Source organism: Sphaeramia orbicularis, chromosome 12, assembly GCF_902148855.1.
Source record: "Sphaeramia orbicularis chromosome 12, fSphaOr1.1, whole genome shotgun sequence".
NCBI classification, from domain to species: Eukaryota; Metazoa; Chordata; class Actinopteri; order Kurtiformes; family Apogonidae; genus Sphaeramia; species Sphaeramia orbicularis.
In genome coordinates this window covers 3,914,501-3,938,908 of record NC_043968.1, presented here as the reverse complement: position 1 = coordinate 3,938,908, position 24,408 = coordinate 3,914,501, and the positions used below count along the sequence as shown (strand labels likewise).

Here is a 24,408-nt window from a genome sequence, read left to right as displayed (position 1 = left end):
TCGGCCGTTATTACGTTATCGGTTGTTATTACGTTATCGGCTGTTATTATGTTATCGGTTGTTATTACGTTATCGGCCGTTATTACGTTATCGGTTGTTATTACGTTATCGGCTCTTATTACGTTATCGGCCGTTATTACGTTATCGGCTGTTATTACGTTATCGGTTGTTATTACGTTATCGGCCGTTATTACGTTATCGGTTGTTATTACGTTATCGGCCGTTATTACGTTATCGGTTGTTATTACGTTATCGGCCGTTATTACGTTATCGGCCGTTATTACGTTATCGGTTGTTATTACGTTATCGGCCGTTATTACGTTATCGGTTGTTATTACGTTATCGGCCGTTATTACGTTATCGGTTGTTATTACGTTATCGGCTCTTATTACGTTATCGGTTGTTATTACGTTATCGGTTGTTATTATGTTATCGGCCGTTATTACGTTATCGGCCGTTATTACGTTATCGGTTGTTATTACGTTATCGGCCGTTATTATGTTATCGGTTGTTATTATGTTATCGGCCGTTATTACGTTATCGGCCGTTATTACGTTATCGGTTGTTATTACGTTATCGGCCGTTATTATGTTATCGGTTGTTATTACGTTATCGGCCGTTATTATGTTATCGGTTGTTATTACGTTATCGGCCGTTATTATGTTATCGGTTGTTATTACGTTATCGGCCGTTATTACGTTATCGGTTGTTATTACGTTATCGGTTGTTATTATGTTATCGGCCGTTATTACGTTATCGGCCGTTATTACGTTATCGGTTGTTATTACGTTATCGGCCGTTATTATGTTATCGGTTGTTATTACGTTATCGGCCGTTATTACGTTATCGGTTGTTATTACGTTATCGGCTCTTATTATGTTATCGGTTGTTATTATGTTATCGGCCGTTATTACGTTATCGGTTGTTATTACGTTATCGGCCGTTATTATGTTATCGGTTGTTATTACGTTATCGGCCGTTATTATGTTATCGGTTGTTATTACGTTATCGGCCGTTATTATGTTATCGGTTGTTATTACGTTATCGGCCGTTATTACGTTATCGGTTGTTATTACGTTATTGGCTGTTACTATGTTATCGTTTATTATTACGTTATCAGCCGTTATTATGTTATCAGTTGTTATTACATTATCGGTTATTATTACGTTATCGGCCGTTATTACGTTATCAGTTGTTATTACGTTCTTGGCTTCTCCATGAGCTGCTGTCTGAACACAGACTAGGTCAAACATTAAACTCACTCAGGTGTTGGTCCTCACTGTCGGTAAAACCTCATCCGCTGTAGTCGTTGTCATGCCTGAGTTTTCCTGTGATTTGAACACAAACTTGTGGGTGTTCTTTTCTGCTGTTAAACGTCTGCTGTTAATCCCAGCTGTAGAGCAGCCAAAATGGCGTCTGAGTTCGCCGCTGTTCGTCTGCTACTTTGCTGACTCTTTGAACTGTATTTGAACTGTATTTTAATTGTATCTTATATTGTATTTTAACTGTATTTTAACCGCATCTTATATTGTATTTAACTGTATTTTAATTGTATCTTATATTGTATTTTAACTGTATTTTAACCGCATCTTATATTGTATTTTAACTGTATTTTAATTGTATCTTATATTGTATTTTAACTGTATTTTAATTGCATCTTATATTGTATTTTAACTGTATTTTAATTGTATCTTATATTGTATTTTAACTGTATTTTAATTGCATCTTATATTGTATTTTAACTGTATTTTAATTGCATCTTATATTGTATTTTAACTGTATTTTAATTGCATCTTATATTGTATTTTAACTGTATTTAATTGCATCTTATATTGTATTTTAACTGTATTTTAATTGCATCTTATATTGTATTTTAACTGTATTTTAATTGTATCTTATATTGTATTTTAACTGTATTTTAATTGCATCTTATATTGTATTTTAACTGTATTTTAATTGTATCTTATATTGTATTTTAACTGTATTTTAATTGCATCTTATATTGTGTTTTAACTGTATTTTAATTGTATCTTATATTGTATTTTAACTGTATTTTAACTGCATCTTATATTGTATTTTAACTGTATTTTAATTGTATCTTATATTGTATTTTAACTGTATTTTAATTGTATCTTATATTGTATTTAACTGTATTTTAATTGTATCTTATATTGTATTTTAACTGTATTTTAACTGCATCTTATATTGTATTTTAACTGTATTTTAACTGCATCTTATATTGTATTTTAACTGTATTTTAACTGCATCTTATATTGTATTTTAACTGTATTTTAATTGCATCTTATATTGTATTTTAACTGTATTTTAACTGCATCTTATATTGTATTTTAACTGTATTTTAACTGCATCTTATATTGTATTTTAACTGTATTTTAATGGTATCTTATATTGTATTTTAACTGTATTTTAATTGCATCTTATATTGTATTTTAACTGTATTTTAACTGCATCTTATATTGTATTTTAACTGTATTTTAATTGCATCTTATATTGTATTTTAACTGTATTTTAATTGCATCTTATATTGTATTTTAACTGTATTTTAACTGCATCTTATATTGTATTTTAACTGTATTTTAACTGCATCTTATATTGTATTTTAACTGTATTTTAATTGCATCTTATATTGTATTTTAACTGTATTTTAACTGCATCTTATATTGTATTTTAACTGTATTTTAATTGTATCTTATATTGTATTTTAACTGTATTTTAATTGTATCTTATATTGTATTTTAACTGTATTTTAATTGCATCTTATATTGTATTTTAACTGTATTTTAATTGCATCTTATATTGTATTTTAACTGTATTTTAACTGCATCTTATATTGTATTTTAACTGTATTTTAATTGCATCTTATATTGTATTTTAACTGTATTTTAATTGTATCTTATATTGTATTTTAACTGTATTTTAATTGCATCTTATATTGTATTTTAACTGTATTTTAATTGTATCTTATACTGTATTTTAACTGTATTTTAACTGCATCTTATATTGTATTTTAACTGTATTTTAATTGCATCTTATATTGTATTTTAACTGTATTTTAATTGTATCTTATATTGTATTTTATCTGTATTTTAACTGCATCTTATATTGTATTTTAACTGTATTTTAATTGTATCTTATATTGTATTTTAACTGTATTTTAATTGTATTATATTGTATTTTAATTGTATTTTAACTGCATCTTATATTGTATTTTAACTGTATTTTAATTGTCTTGCACTGTAAAGTGCTTTATGACTACCTGTCTGTGAAAAGTGCTCAATAAATCAAATTTACTTACTTAATTAGCATTAAAGCGCATTACTGCCACCTACTGTTGGGGAGTATGAATGGGCGGTGCTCAGCTCCATAAAAAATAAAGCACAGGATTGGTTTCTCCACATTATTTTTTGTCCAGACAAAGGCCCACGTCCCAATGAAAACGGGTTCACAGCCCACTTTTGGGTCACGACCCACCAGTTGAGAATCACTGCTCTAAAGACTCCGTCTTTGGAGAAAAGACCAAACTGAGTCCCATCATCATCCTGCTTACCTGGAGGCTGTTCTAAAAGTGAACACACTCTCATTCATCATTCAGTGTGAGAACCAGATCCTTCCAGCAGACTCAGATTACACCCACTTTCACCCACTACACTCCAGCGGTGACGCTCTCACAGCTGCTGGTGTGAAGCCCGGTTATTATCGTTAACGGAAACTAACGAAATGGCGAAAACTACAATTGAAATGTTTTTGTTAACTGAAATAAATAAAAACTATAATTAAAAGAAAAAAAGTATAACTAACTGAAACTGTTGTGTGTTTACTAAACTAACTAAAACAGATAAAAATTCTGGATCAAATTCCCTTGGTTTTGGTCTTTGTCAATGTCAGATTGATGTTCAATGGATTTCTTTGTCTCTCTCAGTTTTCTGTGCTGTCTCCATACGACACTTTTTGCTCCGTCACTTGTGTTCACTTGTGGTTTCCAGTCGTCTTCTGGTCCCCACTCTACCTGGAAACATGGAGACTAAAGCAGCAGAGTCCTGTCTGGGATTGATTTGAATAGGAGCACAGAGAAGAAGAGAAAAGAGACCACTGAACTACAACTGAACTACAACTGAACTACAACTGAACTACAACTAAACTACAACTGAACTACAACTGAACTACAACTAAACTACAACTGAACTAAAACTAAACTACAACTAAACTACAACTAAATTACAACTAAACTAAAACTAAACTACAACGTAAATACAACTGAACTAAAACTGAACTACAACTGAACTACAACTGAACTACAACTGAACTAAAACTAAACTAAAACTAAACTACAACTGAACTACAACTGAACTACAACTAAACTACAACTGAAATACAACTGAACTACAACTGAACTACAACTAAACTAAACTACAAATAAACTACAACTAAACTACAACTAAACTAAACTACAACTAAACTACAAATAAACTAAAACTAAACTACAACTAAACTACAAATAAACTACAACTAAACTACAAATAAACTACAAATAAACTAAAACTAAACTACAACTAAACTACAAATAAACTACAAATAAACTACAACTAAACTACAAATAAACTACAAATAAACTACAACTAAACTAAAACTAAACTAAAACTAAACTACAAATAAACTACAACTAAACTAAAACTAAACTACAAATAAACTACAACTAAACTACAACTAAACTAAAACTAAACTACAACTAAACTACAAATAAACTACAACTAAACTACAAATAAACTACAACTAAACTAAAACTAAACTAAAACTAAACTACAAATAAACTACAACTAAACTAAAACTAAACTACAAATAAACTACAAATAAACTACAACTAAACTACAACTAAACTAAAACTAAACTACAACTAAACTACAAATAAACTACAACTAAGCATTTAGAAAAAAATGAAAACTAATAAAAACTATCAAACCTGCTCTAAAATTGAATTAAAACGAACTGAATTAGAGAAAAAAAAGTCACAACTAAATTAAACTAAACTAGAATGAAAAATCTAAAACTATTAAAACCTTGGTGTGAAGCCATGATAATCCTTTATCATAGAATCACTCTCCTTTTTCATGGAATAAAGGAGTATTTTTTATTTACATGGAATTATTCAAACAAGGGGTTTGTGATACTCACACATCCTGGAATTCCTCTAATGATTTCTGTGGTGTGAAGACATTTAATAAACTGATAATCTGAAAGAGAAAAGCAGGAGGAGGAGTCAGGAGACCCATGAAATATACACATGAAGTTAAAGCCACAGACTGTGAGGCTTTGTCATGAGTGGGGCTGTGGACCAGCAACAGCCTGGTGATACCATACAAATCACAATACTAGGGTCACCATACCATATATCACCACACTGTTAAAAATCATTATTTCCTCAAAGAATTGAATTCCATCAGAAATCTGCCCAAATCCTAAACACATTTGTATTTGATCCCAACAGGATCTAATGTTCTATCACCAAATGTTCCAACTGTGTTCAAACTGAAATTGTGTTTTCCAGACATTCCAGTTTCAGATCCTGTTCAAATGTTCAGATTCTATTAGTTCACAACTAACATCAGAACAGGATTTGAGTTCAATCCAACAAAGGAACTAACATTACTGAATAAAAGAGTGTGAAATAAGAAGAAATAAAATAGAAACAAAAAAGAAAATCAAAAACAAAAATAAACCTCCACAATATCTGCATTTGAAAAAATACCTACAAATATCCATACAGTACTGTTTAATATGGACACAGTACTGTGAAATGAAATATGGTGATATGTGGCAGAACCCAGCGGGTCTTCCAGCCCCAGACATGAGCCTGTTGAAGGACACAGCTGAGCCGACAGTGAAGGAATGAAACAAAGAAGTGATTTGGAACAAAATGGAGAGGAGAAAAGAGAGAGAGGAGAAAAGAGAGAGGGAGAAAAGAGAGAGGAGAAAAGAGAGAGAGGAGAAAAGAGAGAGGGGAGAAAAGAGAGAGGAGAAAAGAGAGAGGAGAAAAGAGAGAGAGGAGAAAAGAGAGAGGAGAAAAGAGAGAGGGGAGAAAAGAGAGAGGAGAAAAGAGAGAGGAGAAAAGAGAGAGGGGAGAAAAGAGAGAGAGGAGAAAAGAGAGAGGAGAAAAGAGAGAGGGGAGAAAAGAGAGAGAGGAGAAAAGAGAGAGGGGAGAAAAGAGAGAGGAGAAAAGAGAGAGGAGAAAAGAGAGAGAGGAGAAAAGAGAGAGAGGAGAAAAGAGAGAGGAGAAAGAGAGAGGAGAAAGAGAGAGGGGAGAAAAGAGAGAGGAGAAAAGAGAGAGGAGAAAAGAGAGAGAGGAGAAAAGAGAGAGGAGAAAAGAGAGAGGAGAAAAGAGAGAGAGGAGAAAAGAGAGAGGGGAGAAAGAGAGAGAGGAGAAAAGAGAGAGAGGAGAAAAGAGAGAGGAGAAAAGAGAGAGAGGAGAAAAGAGAGAGGAGAAAAGAGAGAGAGGAGAAAAGAGAGAGGGGAGAAAAGAGAGAGAGGAGAATAGAGAGAGGAGAAAAGAGAGAGAGGAGAAAAGAGAGAGGAGAAAAGAGAGAGAAGAAAAGAGAGAGAGGAGAAAAGAGAGAGAGGAGAATAGAGAGAGGAGAAAAGAGAGAGAGGAGAAAAGAGAGAGGAGAAAAGAGAGAGAAGAAAAGAGAGAGGAGAAAAGAGAGAGAGGAGAAAAGAGAGAGGAGAAAGAGAGAGGAGAAAAGAGAGAGAGGAGAAAAGAGAGAGAGGAGAAAAGAGAGAGGAGAAAAGAGAGAGGGGAGAAAAGAGAGAGGAGAAAAGAGAGAGGAGAAAAGAGAGAGAGGAGAAAAGAGAGAGGGGAGAAAAGAGAGAGAGGAGAAAAGAGAGAGAGGAGAAAAGAGAGAGGAGAAAAGAGAGAGAGGAGAAAAGAGAGAGGAGAAAAGAGAGAGAGGAGAAAAGAGAGAGAGGAGAAAAGAGAGAGAGGAGAAAAGAGAGAGGGGAAGGAGACAGCAGAGCAGCAGTGCAGCTCCACTCAGGTCTGACTGCTCCTGTTGGAGGCTCCGACTGCAGCATGGAGCCAACAGGACAGGGGTTAGCAGGAACCAAATATGGACACTAGCTGCAACAGCACAAAACCTGTGCTACATCTGGACAATGGATACATATCAGACACACACACACACACACACTCACACACACACACACAGTCACACACACACACACACACACAGTCACACAGACACACACACACACAGACACACACACACACACACACAGTCACACACACACACAGTCACACACACACACACAGTCACACACACACACAGTCACACACACACACACACACACACACAGTCACACACACACACAGTCACACACACACAGACACACACACACACACACAGTCACACACAGTCACACACACACACAGACACACACAGTCACACACACACACACGCACACACACACACACACAGTCACACACACACACACACACACACACACGCACACACACACACACAGACACACACACACACACAGTCACACACACACACAGACACACACACACACACAGTCACACACACACACAGACACACACACACACACAGTCACACACACACACACTCACACACACACACACTCATCTGAACCACTCACATTTTTGTGATTGACACATTTCATGAGCACCAGCTCCCGGTACGCCCTCTTGGCGTGCGTCTGGTTCTGGAAGGGTCTGCTCAGCTTCTTAATGGCTACGTTTCTGTCCAGGACAGCGTCATAGCCCGCACTGCACAGGGACACACCAGAGAAGGACACACCACAGCCATGAGTGCACAGGATGACACGTCAGAATACACGGTGAGTAGGGCTGGGACAAAATACCAGCCCTGCAATATATCGTGATATTTCATTTCACAGTACTGTATCCATATTAAACAGTACTGTATGCATATTAAACAGTACTGTATCCATATTAAACAGTACTGTGTCCATATTAAACAGTACTGTATCCATATTAAACAGTACTGTATCCATATTAAACAGTACTGTGTCCATATTAAACAGTACTGTATGCATATTAAACAGTACTGTATGCATATTAAACAGTACTGTATCCATATTAAACAGTACTGTGTCCATATTAAACAGTACTGTATCCATATTAAACAGTACTGTGTCCATATTAAACAGTACTGTATCCATATTAAACAGTACTGTATGCATATTAAACAGTACTGTATCCATATTAAACAGTACTGTATCCATATTAAACAGTACTGTATCCATATTAAACAGTACTGTGTCCATATTAAACAGTACTGTATCCATATTAAACAGTACTGTATCCATATTAAACAGTACTGTATGCATATTAAACAGTACTGTATCCATATTAAACAGTACTGTATGCATATTAAACAGTACTGTATCCATATTAAACAGTACTGTGTCCATATTAAACAGTACTGTATGCATATTAAACAGTACTGTATCCATATTAAACAGTACTGTGTCCATATTAAACAGTACTGTATCCATATTAAACAGTACTGTATGCATATTAAACAGTACTGTATCCATATTAAACAGTACTGTATGCATATTAAACAGTACTGTATGCATATTAAACAGTACTGTATCCATATTAAACAGTACTGTATCCATATTAAACAGTACTGTATGCATATTAAACAGTACTGTATGCATATTAAACAGTACTGTATCCATATTAAACAGTACTGTATCCATATTAAACAGTACTGTATCCATATTAAACAGTACTGTATGCATATTAAACAGTACTGTATGCATATTAAACAGTACTGTATGCATATTAAACAGTACTGTATGCATATTTTTAGGTATTTATTCAAATGCAGATATTGTGGAGGTTCATTTTTGTTTTTTGTTTTTCTTTATTATTTCTATCTAATTTAATATTATTTTACACTGTTTTATTAAATAATGGTTCTTTGAATCCTCCTAAAAACACTTTTTTCTGTCTGAGAGGCAGACAGGAGTTCCTTTGGAAACTAGAAGAATTAGAAACATTTGCTGATAGAACATTAGATCCTGTTGGGATCAAATAAAAACATGTTTAGTATTTGGGCAGATTTCTGCTGGAATTCAATTCTTCCAATGAAATAATCTTTAAAAAAAAAAAAAAAGAAACAAACAAAAAATTGCCTTTTTAACAGTATCATGATATATCATACCATGACCCTAGTATTGTGATTTGTATCATATCACCAGATTGTCACCAATACACAGCCTGAATGGTGTGTCATATCAGTCCCCGGACTTTTACTTGTTTTGTCTGTCTTGTGTGTCACTTCCTGTTTTATTTTGTTAAGTTTCCCTCATGTGTCATGTCTGGTGTTTTTACTTCCCTTCCCTGATTGTGTCCACCTGCTCTGATTACCTGACTCCTCCCTGATTGTCTCCACCTGTGTCCAATTGTCTTCCCGCCCTCTTGTGTATTTAAACCCTGTGTTTCCTCCTGTTTGTTGCCAGTTCGTTTTCCTCCTTTTGGTGTGTTAACTTACCAGTGTTTTTTGGATCTGCCTGTTTGCCTGTCTGTTGTGACCCGTTTTGCCCTTCGACCACCGCCTCTGCCTGTTCCTCGTCTGTCTTCGACCCGGTTCGTCCATCACACCTGAGTATTCGCCTGACCCCTGTCTGTTCATCCGCCTCGGTGCCTTATCCTGGTTCTGACCCCTGCCTGGACTATGGGTACGTGAGCCTGCCTATCCCCATGTACGTTTGCCTGTCTGATTGTCTGCCCGTGTATGACCTGGTCTGTCCCCTGACTCTTCTGTGTTTCTTCCTAGTCGGGTTCCCCTCGTGTGCTCCCGACCTGGGCTGTGAAGTGGTTCACCTGGAATCAGAAGCCGAGACGATTCCCCAACACAGTCCCACTGAAGAAATATCCATTACTTTCCTGTGTGAACTATTAACTCTGACTGTATTCACTAAATCCCCTTTAATCGTATATCTGTCTGAGGGTCTTGCATCTGGGTCCAGTTCTCGTACCATCAGTCCTAACATGGTGAGTGTTATTGGTCAGACAAGTAACAGGAGGATTTTATTTTTCATGTATATGCTGACAAAGGCTCATGGAAGCAGATGACTGTTTTTAAACACATCATGGCTAGGGCTGTGTATGAGCAAGAATCTGGTGGTATGATACAAATCACAATACTAGGATCACGATACAATATATCATGATATATCATGATACTGTTAAAAAGGCAATTTTTTGTTTCTTTTTTTTTTAAATCATTATTTCCTTGCAGAATTGAATTCCATCATAAATCTGCCCAAATCCTAAACACATTTGTATTTGATCCAACAGGATCTAATGTTCTATCACCAAATGTTCCAACTGTGTTCAAACTGAAATTGTGTTTTCCAGACATTCCAGTTTCAGATCCTGTTCAAATGTTCAGATTCTATTAGTTCACAACTAACATCAGAACAGGATTTGAGTTCAAGCCCAACAAAGGAACCAACATTATTGAATAAAAGAGTGTGAAATAAGAATGAATAAAATAGAAACAAAAAAGAAAAAAAAAAGAACCTCCACAATATCTGCATTTGAATAAATACCTAAAAATATCCATACAGTACTTTTTAATATTGATACAGTGCTGTGAAATGAAATATCACGATATATTGCAGAACCAATATTTTCTAACAGCCCTAATCGTGGCGTGACCTTGTCAGTAACAGACATTACATTAAAACATGACATTAATAAACTGAAGTGTATAAGCATGCACAGGCTTTTGTGTGCAGCTGCTTCTCCTTACAAACATATGAACGGTAACAGCTGAAGTTCAAGTCTCATTAACCCTTAAAGACCCAAAACTCCACCATCTACTGACCTAAACTGTTTAATACCTGCTGATCCACTAATCCTATCAATACATGTCAATAATTGGTGTCAAATACAGTTCTTCATCTTTTCATGGTCATCAGATATGACCATATTTGGACATTCAGAGGCTCTGTAGTTACCATGGAAACACCGTCATCTTCTCCAACATTGATTCTCCAGTCAAACCCGTGGAGTTGGATCAGTTCCAGTGGATGGACACACTGGGGTTATGTTCAGTTCATGATGGATTTTGTAGAAAAAGTCACTTTTTCTTAATCTTTCTCTGTTTTTGATATAATAACCATCAAAAGTAATATCAGCATGATGATAAAAGCATGTGATGAGTAAATGTCAGATCAGTAAATGTCTTTGCTGTCACCTGCCTAGGGACTACAGATGGACATGAGCGCTGCTGCTACAATCTGACAGATCTACAGCTGCAACTGTTGGAGATGTTCATTAATATGCACCGGCCCTAATAAATTAATTAATTAAATTCAATAAATATAAGAAAATACCCGAGTTTCACTGGGAAAAAAAGCAAAATACAGACTAATATAATAAATGGTGATGTGTCACTTAAGACAGGTTAAATAGATTGTCCAGTCAAAGCCATGCAGTTGGATCAGTGCCAGTGGATGGACACTCTGGGCTTAGGTTCAGTTCAGGACAGAGTCCACTGAAGAAGTTTGGTAACCTTTGAATTAACTCTGAGTTTTCATGAATTCTAAATTAAAAATAGGGAATTAAATATAGGAGAATACATTATTTGCAGTACCAAATGCAAAACACAGAGGAAAATATTATAATATGTGTATAGTATAGTATGTGTGTGACGTACTGCTATGGGATAAAGGAGGAGGTGGATGTGTGAGGGAAGGAATGTACGGATGCTGATATGTGACTGATGCATATTTTGTTTTTATTCCATATTTTATAATTTATAGTTATTATTACTATTTATTACTATTACTATTTATGAGTCCGTATCCTGATAGTGCACCAACATTTCATTCATTCATTCTATATAATGACAATAAAGTATCTTATCTTATCTTAATAAATGGTGATAAATCACTTAAGTAAAGTTAATTAGAGTGAAAAATGTTCATCTTGGAACTGACACAAAAGTAGCACTGGTTTAAAATAAGGTTGATCTGTTGTGTAATGTGTAATGTGTGTGTGTGTGTGTGTGCAGATGGAGGTGAGTGTGTGTGTGCAGATGGAGGTGAGTCTGCGTTCAGACCAGCTCTACATGGGAACAGCTCTTAGAGGACTTCTGTTCTGATGGGACGCTATCGAAATAAAATCTGACTGAATCTGATTGATGACAGCCGGGTGACTCTCCTTCCACAAAGTGGCTCCATCCATTTTAAATATCATGCCAGCATTCAGAGCTCTGTGTGGTTCAACACACCCACAGCTTCTGGGAAAACTCTGGGATTTGGCCTCTTTGTGCAGACGGAGGTTTCATTTTCTACCAACAGCAAAACTGAAGGAAAACAGAACGCACTCACATTTGAAAACCCTCAGACTGACTTACCAGGTCCACTACTGCCCCCCCCAGTGGACTGACTTACCAGGTCCACTACTGCCCCCCCCCAGTGGACAGACTTACCAGGTCCACTACTGCCCCCCCCCAGTGGGACAGACTTGACCAGGGTCCACTACTGCCCCCCCCAGTGGACAGACTTACCAGGTCCACTACTGCCCCCCCCCAGTGGACTGACTTACCAGGTCCACTTACTCTTGCCCCCCCCCCAGTGGACAGACTTACCAGGTCCACTACTGCCCCCCCCCGTGGACAGACTTACCAGGTCCACTACTGCCCCCCCCCCCCCCCCCCCCAGTGGACCAGACTTACCAGGTCCACCTACTGCCCCCCCCCCAGTGGACAGACTTACAATGTCCCTACTGCCCCCCCCCCCCCTCCCCCCCCCAGACTTACCCTCACTACTTCCCCCCCCCCCCCCCCACCCCCCCAGGGACAGGACTTACCAGGTCCACTACTGCCCCCAGTGGCAGACTTACCAGGTCCATACTGCCCCCCCCCCCCCCCCCGCGCACAGACTTCTCAGTGCATGGCAGAGTGTTTGGACAGACAGACAGACAGACAGACAGACAGACAACAGTCTCCTGCAGCCAGTGTGTCTGAGGGGAACATAACATGAGGTTCTCAGGGTCCGAGATGGTTCATATGAGACCAACATGTGACAGGTGAACTGTGGTGGTAGACCATGGACAGACTGATAGACCAGCAGAGCTGTTTTAAAGTCTATTCTCTACATCTACATCTATATCTATATCTACATCTACATCTATATCTACATCTATATCTACATCTATATCTACATCTATATCTATATCTACATCTACATCTACATCTACATCTATATCTACATCTATATCTACATCTATATCTACATCTATATCTACATCTATATCTATATCTACATCTATGTCTACATCTATGTCTATATCTACGTCTATATCTACGTCTACATCTACATCTACATCTATATCTACATCTACGTCTATATCTACGTCTATATCTACGTCTATATCTACGTCTATATCTACATCTACGTCTATATCTACATCTACATCTATATCTACATCTATATCTACATCTATATCTACATCTATATCTATATCTACATCTATATCTACATCTATATCTACATCTATATCCACATCTACATCTATATCTACATCTATATCTACATCTATATCTACATCTATATCTATATCTACATCTATATCTATATCTACATCTATATCTACATCTATATCCACATCTATATCTACATCTATATCTACATCTATATCTACATCTATATCTATATCTACATCTATATCTACATCTATATCTATATCTATATCTACATCTATATCTACATCTACATCTTTATCTACATCTATATCTACATCTATATCTATATCTACATCTACATCTATATCTACATCTATATCTATATCTACATCTATATCTACATCTACATCTATATCTATATCTACATCTACATCTATATCTACATCTATATCTATATCTACATCTATATCTACATCTATATCTACATCTACATCTATATCTACATCTATATCTATATCTACATCTACATCTATATCTACATCTATATCTACATCTATATCTACATCTACATCTATATCTACATCTACATCTATATCTACATCTATATCTATATCTACATCTATATCTACATCTATATCTATATCTACATCTATATCTATATCTACATCTATATCTACATCTATATCTACATCTATATCTATATCTATATCTACATCTATATCTACATCTATATCTATATCTACATCTATATCTACATCTACATCTATATCTACATCTATATCTATGTCTACATCTACATCTATATCTATATCTATATCTATATCTACATCTATATCTATATCTACATCTATATCTATATCTACATCTATATCTACATCTACATCTACATCTATATCTACATCTATATCTATATCTACATCTACATCTATATCTACATCTATATCTATATCTACATCTATATCTACATCTATATCTATATCTACATCTATATCTACATCTATATCTATATCTACATCTATATCTACATCTACATCTATATCTACATCTATATCTATATCTACATCTACATCTATATCTACATCTATATCTACATCTATATCTATATCTACATCTATATCTGTATCTACATCTATATCTATATCTACATCTACATCTACATCTATATCTATATCTACATCTATATCTACATCTATATCTACATCTACATCTATATCTACATCTATATCTACATCTATATCTATATCTACATCTATATCTACATCTATATCTACATCTATATCTACATCTACATCTACATCTATATCTACATCTATATCTATATCTACATCTATATCTACATCTACATCTATATCTACATCTATATCTACATCTACATCTATATCTACATCTATATCTACATCTACATCTATATCTACATCTATATCTACATCTACATCTATATCTACATCTATATCTACATCTACATCTATATCTACATCTATATCTATATCTACATCTACATCTATATCTACATCTATATCTACATCTATATCTACATCTACATCTATATCTACATCTATATCTACATCTATATCTATATCTACATCTGTATCTACATCTATATCTACATCTACATCTATATCTACATCTATATCTACATCTACATCTATATCTACATCTATATCTACATCTACATCTATATCTACATCTACATCTATATCTATATCTACATCTATATCTACATCTACATCTATATCTACATCTACATCTACATCTATATCTACATCTATATCTACATCTACATCTACATCTATATCTACATCTATATCTACATCTATATCTACATCTATATCTACATCTACATCTACATCTATATCTATATCTACATCTATATCTACATCTATAACTACATCTACATCTATATCTACATCTATATCTACATCTATATCTACATCTATATCTATATCTACATCTATATCTATATCTATATCTACATCTATATCTACATCTACATCTATATCTATATCTACATCTATATCTATATCTACATCTATATCTATATCTACATCTATATCTATATCTATATCTACATCTACATCTACATCTACATCTATATCTATATCTACATCTACATCTATATCTATATCTATATCTACATCTACATCTATATCTATATCTATATCTACATCTATATCTATATCTACATCTACATCTATATCTACATCTATATCTACATCTACATCTATATCTATATCTATATCTACATCTACATCTATATCTATATCTATATCTACATCTATATCTATATCTACATCTACATCTATATCTACATCTATATCTACATCTACATCTATATCTATATCTATATCTACATCTACATCTATATCTACATCTATATCTATATCTACATCTATATCTACATCTACATCTATATCTATATCTATATCTATATCTACATCTATATCTACATCTATATCTACATCTATATCTATATCTACATCTATATCTATATCTACATCTATATCTACATCTATATCTACATCTATATCTACATCTATATCTACATCTACATCTATATCTATATCTATATCTACATCTACATCTATATCTACATCTATATCTACATCTACATCTATATCTACATCTATATCTATGACTTGACAAACATATTCACAAAGAAGAGGCAGACAGGTTGCATTTTGCTTTTTTTTTTTCTTTTGACAGAATCAAACTCGATCTTCATCCAAATTATGGGATGTATGTGACAACACTGAAGTGTTATCCACCAGACAACAGCAGAGGAGGGATCTGTTGTTGGTTACCGTAGAAACACGGTGGAACAACATGGCAGACTGTGTGAAAGACAACGTGCTCCCACTGGACATGAAAACTGTTCACTCTGACAACACAAAGCGCACAGTGAGTCCCTTATTCTGTGCTGATACTTTTATGGTAAATAATTGTAAAAGGAGCCTCCAGTTTCTGCTGTTAGATCCTTCTAATAAAAACTGGACCTGTGGCCTTCACTGGTGCATTTGAGGCTGATTACACCTAAACGCACCACTGAACGACACAGGAAGTCCCGCCTACCTGTGGCCATCACACTGTTTAACTTCACCTCATAACCTCAGAATTATAATTACACACAACTATATTTATGCACACTAATTGTGTATATTTCTTTGTCATATTGATAATATATTGTCTAGTATAAATTGTACAAATTGCTGTTCTAATTTTGTGTCTGAATATAGTGTTGTAATATGTATATTTAGTATATATCTAAATAAATATTCAGAGCTATATATGTTTGTGTATTTAGAGCTTTATATACGTACATATTTTTCTTTTTCTCTTGTACTGATCATTTTTTCCCTGCTACTTTTTATTCAACTAGAATGGAGCGACTGTAACACTCAATAATTTCCCTTTGAGATGAATAAAGGATTCTGATAATTATACAGCAGACCTATCAAATATAAATCTGAACAGAATGTCTGCTACAGATGAAAGAACACAACAGCACTGATGTGAAAAGTATTAATGGTTTAAAAACAGTGTCATTACACGTGTGTGTTTTGCAGAAAAGTGCTGTTGTAACTGGTCTGACGACATCAGCCATAAATAAGATCCCATACCGTGGACGTATCCAATCAGCAGCCACCGCTCTGACTTCAGTGCCTTTGTGAGGACGCTCCCGTACACAGTGCCTTCCTTCTGTGTGCAGCTTTTACTGCAGCCACGGTCAGGATGATGCTGTGTGGGTTTGAGGGTGGGACGCACCACGGTTCGTCCTGTCTGTGTGGACACAGCCGGCCAGGGAGGACGAGTGACCGTGGAAACAGCGGAGCCTTCGGAAAAGCATCCATCCGAGCCGGATCGGAGCCACTCATCGGTTTTTCTAGCCGAGCGAAAGATGATGTCACGACCAGCTCGACTACTGAAAGCCCTCATCCCGCCTAAGACGCCTGAAGCTCATCCTGACTGAGCGCGAGTACCAGTCCGAAGAGCAGAGATGTGCACAGGCCGGGACGTCTGGGAGGCCGAGTGGAACTCAGTTTACGCACACTGCAGAAGGCACAGGTGGTAAACATGCGGCCCAGGGGCCAAATCTGGCCCACCAAAGGGTCCAGTCCGGCCCACCAAAGGGTCCAGTTCGGCCCACCAAAGGGTCCAGTCCGGCCCACCAAAGGGTCAAGTCCGGCCCACCAAAGGGTCCAGTCCGGCCCACCAAAGGGTCCAGTCCGGCCCACCAAAGGGTCCAGCCCGGCCCACCAAAGGGTCCAGTCCGGCCCACCAAAGGGTCCAGCCCGGCCCACCAAAGGGTCCAGTCCGGCCCACCAAAGGGTCCAGTTCGGCCCACCAAAGGGTCCAGTCCGGCCCACCAAAGGGTCCAGTTCGGCCCACCAAAGGGTCCAGTTCGGCCCACCAAAGGGTCCAGTCCGGCCCACCAAAGGGTCCAGTTCGGCCCACCAAAGGGTCCAGCCCGGCCCACCAAAGGGTCCAGTCCGGCCCACCAAAGGGTCCAGTTCGGCCCTGGGATGAATTTGTGAAATGCAAAAATTCCCCTCAGATGTGCCCAGTCCTTTGAGTTCAGTTCCACAGTCAGACCAGTTCAGTCTGCAGTGGGCAGGACCAGTCACATACTATCAGAAGAACAGAAATAATGACAACTGAAAATGTTTCTGTTTGTAAATGGAAATGTTTTCATGGATTTACACTAAAACAAAGTATAATTTCACAAAATATGAATAACCTGAACAAATATGAACAACCTGAAATGTCTTAAGAGCAGTCAGTACAATTGTAATAATATTCTGTCTGTTCTTAAATGTTGTGTGTGTTTGTAGATCCACTGTGACCTGTACGTTCTCATGTACATGTGGAAATGAGAAACTGAGGCAGAATAGTGTTCAAATTACACAGATTTTTTCACTTTGTTCATGTTATTCACATCTTTTGAAAGGATAGTTTGTAGATGGAAAATGTTTCATCCTACTATATAATGCACGTTTCGGCCCCGCCCCCGTGTCCGTCCCATCGATGTGGCAGCAGGGGACACGGGCGGGCGTTTGGGTGCAATGCTGCTGTTGCACCACAGGAGGGCGGTATGGCACCACAGGTACAATGCCGCTAGTAATGTAAATGTACTTTTTTCACTCTAAAACACAGATAAAAGTTTGGAGTTGACATCATTTCTGTATTATTCTGTTATCTGACTGGTTGGGCCCACTGCAGATCAGATTTAGTTGAATGTGGAACAGGAGTTTGACAGCCCCGGCATAAGGGGAAGGATGGGCGTACTAGTGCGATGCCGCTCGTAAAAAGGAATTCAGCTTTCCGTGCAAAAGCAGACAGATGTTTGTGTAAATGTGATTATGTCATCCTATAAAGGATTAGGCTGAGGTTAATACACAGTAACCCCAGTTTCATCATATTGTGACAAAAGCCATGAGCCGTTCCAGCACAAACAGGACCCGCCTCACCGTCTCCTATGATGTCATTGTGTTCGCAAATACCAAATGAGACTATTTTCACATCGTGCCCCGTTTGATCTCTATGATCAGTCTGATATCATTTCAGTGGTGGGGGGTTTATGTGGTTTGAATGTGGTAATGCCATCACCATATGACACTAGACGACAGCTGTGGGCGGAGCCGAGCAGCGGCACACAGCGCAGCAGGTTCAATTAGATTTCCGCTGTCCTTCTGCTGTCCATCTCAACTCTATCCCTCAAATGGGCACAATCCCAGCGTTTGTTAGTCGCTGCAGCTGGCCCCAGCTCCTTTGTAAATTCACCGGATTGCTTTGGAGCTGAAGGAGAAAAGGGCCGGGGCATGGGAACCAAATGAAGGACAATGAAAGGAGGGAGGGCAAATCCAGGGCAGGACGTTTAAGGTGCGAGAATCACCAAATAAAAACAAGACACGCTGACAAAAATATCTCATGTGTGTCATATGTGCCCCCCCCCATATCATGATGACCCAGCATCAACACAGACGTAACTCATGTGTTGAGTCGTTTCACAGAGGCTGTGCCATGCATTCCTTTAAGTGGAGCCTTGGCAGTGGTTCCTCTGCATTCTGACAGGGCAGGCGTGAAATGAATTACAATGAACATGAGCCCTCTGCAATCTGGATTAAGGATTCATTTAAGTGCCTTTACTGTCAGACCCGGTAGCCTGCACATTCCTATTCAGCACCTGCTAGCATTAACAAGGACGTGCAGAGTGAACCTGTATATTATGACTGGCATGGTAACGATTGAAAAGATGAGCACACGTCTCAGCCTAATTAAGGTCTTTATGATCATCAGTCAAGATTTTATGCATATATTTGGTCTTTTGGTTCATGTTTTTTACGTCACTTTTTAGCCTCTACTGAGAATCACTACAACAGTCACAGAAAAAATTATTAGACCATCCAAAGTCCTCAGAAACAATGTTTGTGCAATCCAGTCCTAACTCCTGTGTGTGTCATGTGACTAAAACAGACAGAAAAGAAAACATGGAATGAATAAAAGCACTGTTTGTGTCAGTACAATGACACAGATACTGATGGAAGAACTGAAGGGATTTGGGTTTTTATCCAGAAAACATGTTCAATGCATAGATATCAGCTGTGAAATTCAACTACTAGGAGACATTTTTGTTGTTCTCATTATATTTGTCCAAACAAATGCACCTGTAGTTGGACCAGGAATTAAAATGAACAAGAAGCTGAAGAAAACAAGGGGTGGTCTAAGAATTTTTTCCGTACCTGTATGTTGAACCCATAAAGACCCAAACAGCCACCGACAACCAAAACCATCTACTGATGTAACATGTTTAATACCTGTTGATCCACTAATCCTATCAATGCACGTAAATAATGGCTGTAAATGCAGTGTGTCATTTTTTCATGGTCATCAGATATGACCCATTTGGACGTTCAGAGGTTCTGTAGTTACCATGGAAACACTGACATCATCTGTCTGTGTCTTTAACATAAATTTCAGTCTATTTTGAAAAATCTCCACACTGCTCACATTACTCCTCCGTCACGTACCTGCTGAACTTAACTGTGAATGTCTCGCTGCTGTAAAGTGGTGTCGTTGTGTTTGTATGGGAGCGCGTTTACGAGTTCGAGTAGAAGTACACGTGCTCAGTATCGGACCGATACACGATACTGGTATCGGCGTCGGTGCATCCCTACTACCCAAATTACACCATTATCTGTCTACATATGATTGTCTACAATTACATTTTGCATGTCTTTGAAGATAAGAAACTGCTGGAATACCCCTTTAAAAATGTGTCTGAGTAATAACCAACAAGGCATTTAGAAAACAGACAACAGCTAGATGTGATAGTCACACATTAACCAGCACATAAAAGTATATTAGTAGACATGATATCATTGCAAAACCAGGACAGAACACAGAGTCCCTGTAGACTTACCAGACAATTCCCTGAGCTCCAGAGCCAATGGGCTTTAAATTCTGGTAGCGTTTTAAAACTGTGAAGGTAGAGTCTCCCACTTCCACACTGTAGAACTGGTTGTCCACTTTGCTTTTGCTCATGTTGTAATGCTTGGCAATATATGACACATCCACTTGTTTTCCAAAACCCTGAATGAAGGAAAACAATACAGAGACACTATATTAGTGATGCTGAAGATAATCCACGTGCAAACTTACCTGGAAAGAAGCAATCTGAAAGACAAATCCAAAATATTAAACTGTAGTACAAAGTTTGGTCCTGCATTTATAAAGAACCACAGAGACATGTCCCCACCAACACTTTGGAAGGACTGAACTGTCGCTCCCAATCAGAGCCAGATTTACATACAAGCTAAATAAGCTCAGGTCCTCAGGGTCTGCAGGGGCCTGAAAAATAGTCCAGATTGGGTTTTTTTTACTCAATGTGTTGTCTTAAAATTTAAAATTTTGTACATTAAATATCTATAATTGCATTGACTAGACAGGCAAATATTAGTTTTCCAGGAAATCATCTTTTAAAAAAAGAAGCAAAAACAAACAAAAAAATATCACTTTGTTAACAATATCGTGATTAGAGCTGTAAGAAAATAATACTGTATCGATATTAAAAAGTACTGTATGGATATTTTTTGGTATTTATTCAAATGCAGATATTGTGGAGGTTCATTTTTGTTTTTTGTTTTTCTTTATAGTTTATATTTTATTTCTTCTTATTTCACACTCTTTTATTCAATAATGTTGGTTCCTTTGTTGGGCTTGAACTCAAATCCTGTTCTGATGTTAGTTGTGAACTAATAGAATCTGAACATTTGAACAGGATCTGAAACTGGAATGTCTGGAAAACACAATTTCAGTTTGAACACAGTTGGAACATTTGGTGATAGAACATTAGATCCTGTTGGATCAAATACAAATGTGTTTAGGATTTGGGCAGATTTATGATGGAATTCAATTATTCAAGGAAATAATCATTTAAAAAAAGACAGAAACAAAAAATTAACTTTTTAACAGTATCATGATATATCATGATATACTGTATCGTGATCCCAGTATTGTGATTTGTATCATATTGCCAGATTCTTGCTAGTACACAGCCCTATACGTCACAGTAAGATACAGTAAAATAAACTTATTTCAAGGAGAAACACAAACTCTAATGGCTGCGTATTGACATTTGTGCTCCTCCTGTTAAGTCGACTAAAAACAGCATTCTTTTATTAATGTGCACAATAATCAGGCTATAATTACTTAAGCATAGCAATCCTGTGAACGCTGCCAAAACACAAATATGGGTTAATTACGGGCTGGGTAATTACAACACAGCTCCCATCCAAACAAAGCTGTGCTGCTGTATATAACTGAGGGGCACGTGAAACACTCCTCATACAGAGCCTGAAATATTCATCAGTGTGTCGTGCATTTAAAATGAACTCTAGTAGCAAGTGGTCCAAACCTGCGATCGTACTGATTCAGTACAAAGGCCTGCAGCTGCTACTGTGCAGCCACAGGAGTTAGTATGTGAAGCTGGAAACACACAGCACTTGCACATACATGTGAAACGCAGACGTCCCATGCAAAGCCTTTTCATCTTGTCACTCAGTGGAATCAGCCTGTAGTCATGGCCTTCAGCACACACAGGCTGAGCACGCATATAGAATCTACAGTTCAGGAGATTAAACTGCAGGAGATTTCCACGTATATAGTCACAACTCTGAAGGACATGGAGCAATAAGCCGCAGTTTGAACGTCAGTGCATCGTCTTCGGTCCAGACCCCAGTTTGGATTAAACAGCAGTTTCATCACGCTTGTCTTTGTAATCATTTTATAGCTTTGCATGAATTTGATCATCAAAGACAGAACAACAGTCACAATAAGGGCTGGGCGATATGGATAAAAATGTTATTATGATTAAAAAAAAACAAATCAAAAATCATAGTAGTCGATACCAGTAAATTTCATGAGAAAATGATTTTTCTGTTTCATGTTTTATACTGAAGTGTATACTAGAGGAGCAAAGGCACTTCCATATTCCAGGGCACAACAGTTGTTCCTTTTTCTATTATTCTATTTTTTATTTTTGTTTTACTTTTATTTTTTTCCCTATGCTTTGTATTATGTTTGTGTCTGAAATAAACTAAACTAAACTAAACCAAGTTTTTATACACCATTAGGTTTAGAAATGATAAAATAATTTTAAATTATTGGTAAAAAGAAGTAACAAGTTGAAAATGACTTTAAAAATACATAACAAATTAAAAATGAACACAATTATATGTCATAAGATACAACAGGAAATATGATGTAACAGGGCAAACAGAAAGAAGATGAAAATTATTTGAAAGTTCATTCCTTCTTTTAAGGTTAAAGGATCATTTTTGGTGCTGAGTGATGGTACTGACATGGTTACTTGTCGTTTTTAATTATTACAAAAAACATAACTGTTGGAAAAATGATATAAAAAGGCATAAGATGTGACAAGACATATGAAAACTACGGCTGATTTTTGGTCCTGAGTGGAAAATGGAAAAAATCAGACCATAATGTCTGGTTTTATCTTATTATTGAAGTTATTAATTTGCAAAAGAATAAGACAAAATATTGTAAAAGATGCAATCAGATAAAAACTATATAAAATATATATCAAGAATCAAGAAGACAAAAAGACAATCCGAAAAAAGATGAAAAAACACAAAATATGTAACAAGCCCCAAAAAAATAAAAACTAGAAGTGAGAAACAACATAAAAGATGGAACGGATGAAACAGATGTAGGAGAAAAAAACTACATAAGATGCAAGAAGAATGAAAACACAGTCAAACTGAGTAAAACAGCAAACCCCTGAAATGTTTTTAAGTGTTCAGAATGACAATGGAAACAAAAGAAACCCTACAAATTCCAGAAATGCAAATAATAATATACGGTGATACAAAAATATAATAATAAATATAATAATAAATATAATAATAAATATAATAAGGCTTTGTGTTTGATCGCCCAGCTTTACAGTCCAGTGAAAAACAATCCACATGCCCACTACATTTAAGAAGTCCCCTTCTTTTTGTTCATACCCTCTTCACCCACAAAAAACACAACAACAACAACAAGAGTACAACATACAGAACAATGAAGGGGAAATGGAAGTGAATGAATACTGTACCTTTTTTACCTGTAAGGAACACACACCTGACAAAAGGCTATCTTCACATCCAGGATTGGTTGGCTGCAGTTATATAAGAAATGTCTGCTCATAAATACCTGGAAGACACACACAGAGAGAGAGAGAGAGAGAGAGAGAGAGGATACAGCTGAAGTCAGACAAACAGAGGGTGTGGCCATCAGAACAGAGGGTGTGGCCATCAGAACAGGTTCTAGATGACTTCTGAGCACATGTACTGTTCATGCAAAAAGAAGAATAAAAATAACAATCATTTATTTATGGTTTAGCCTCTGCTCATTTCAGTTTTAA

General features: G+C 36.5%; 1 protein-coding gene across 1 annotated transcript in view; it reads right to left on the bottom strand.

The window, feature by feature from the left end:
* Positions 1 to 24,408, bottom strand: part of mapk10 (mitogen-activated protein kinase 10) — a 94,734-nt gene that overhangs the window by 60,612 nt on the left and 9,714 nt on the right. Inside the window, 4 exon segments of the mRNA XM_030148615.1 lie at positions 5,191 to 5,249; positions 7,669 to 7,798; positions 20,902 to 21,071; positions 24,126 to 24,197. Coding sequence (XP_030004475.1) covers positions 5,191 to 5,249; positions 7,669 to 7,798; positions 20,902 to 21,071; positions 24,126 to 24,197 — 431 coding nt within the window.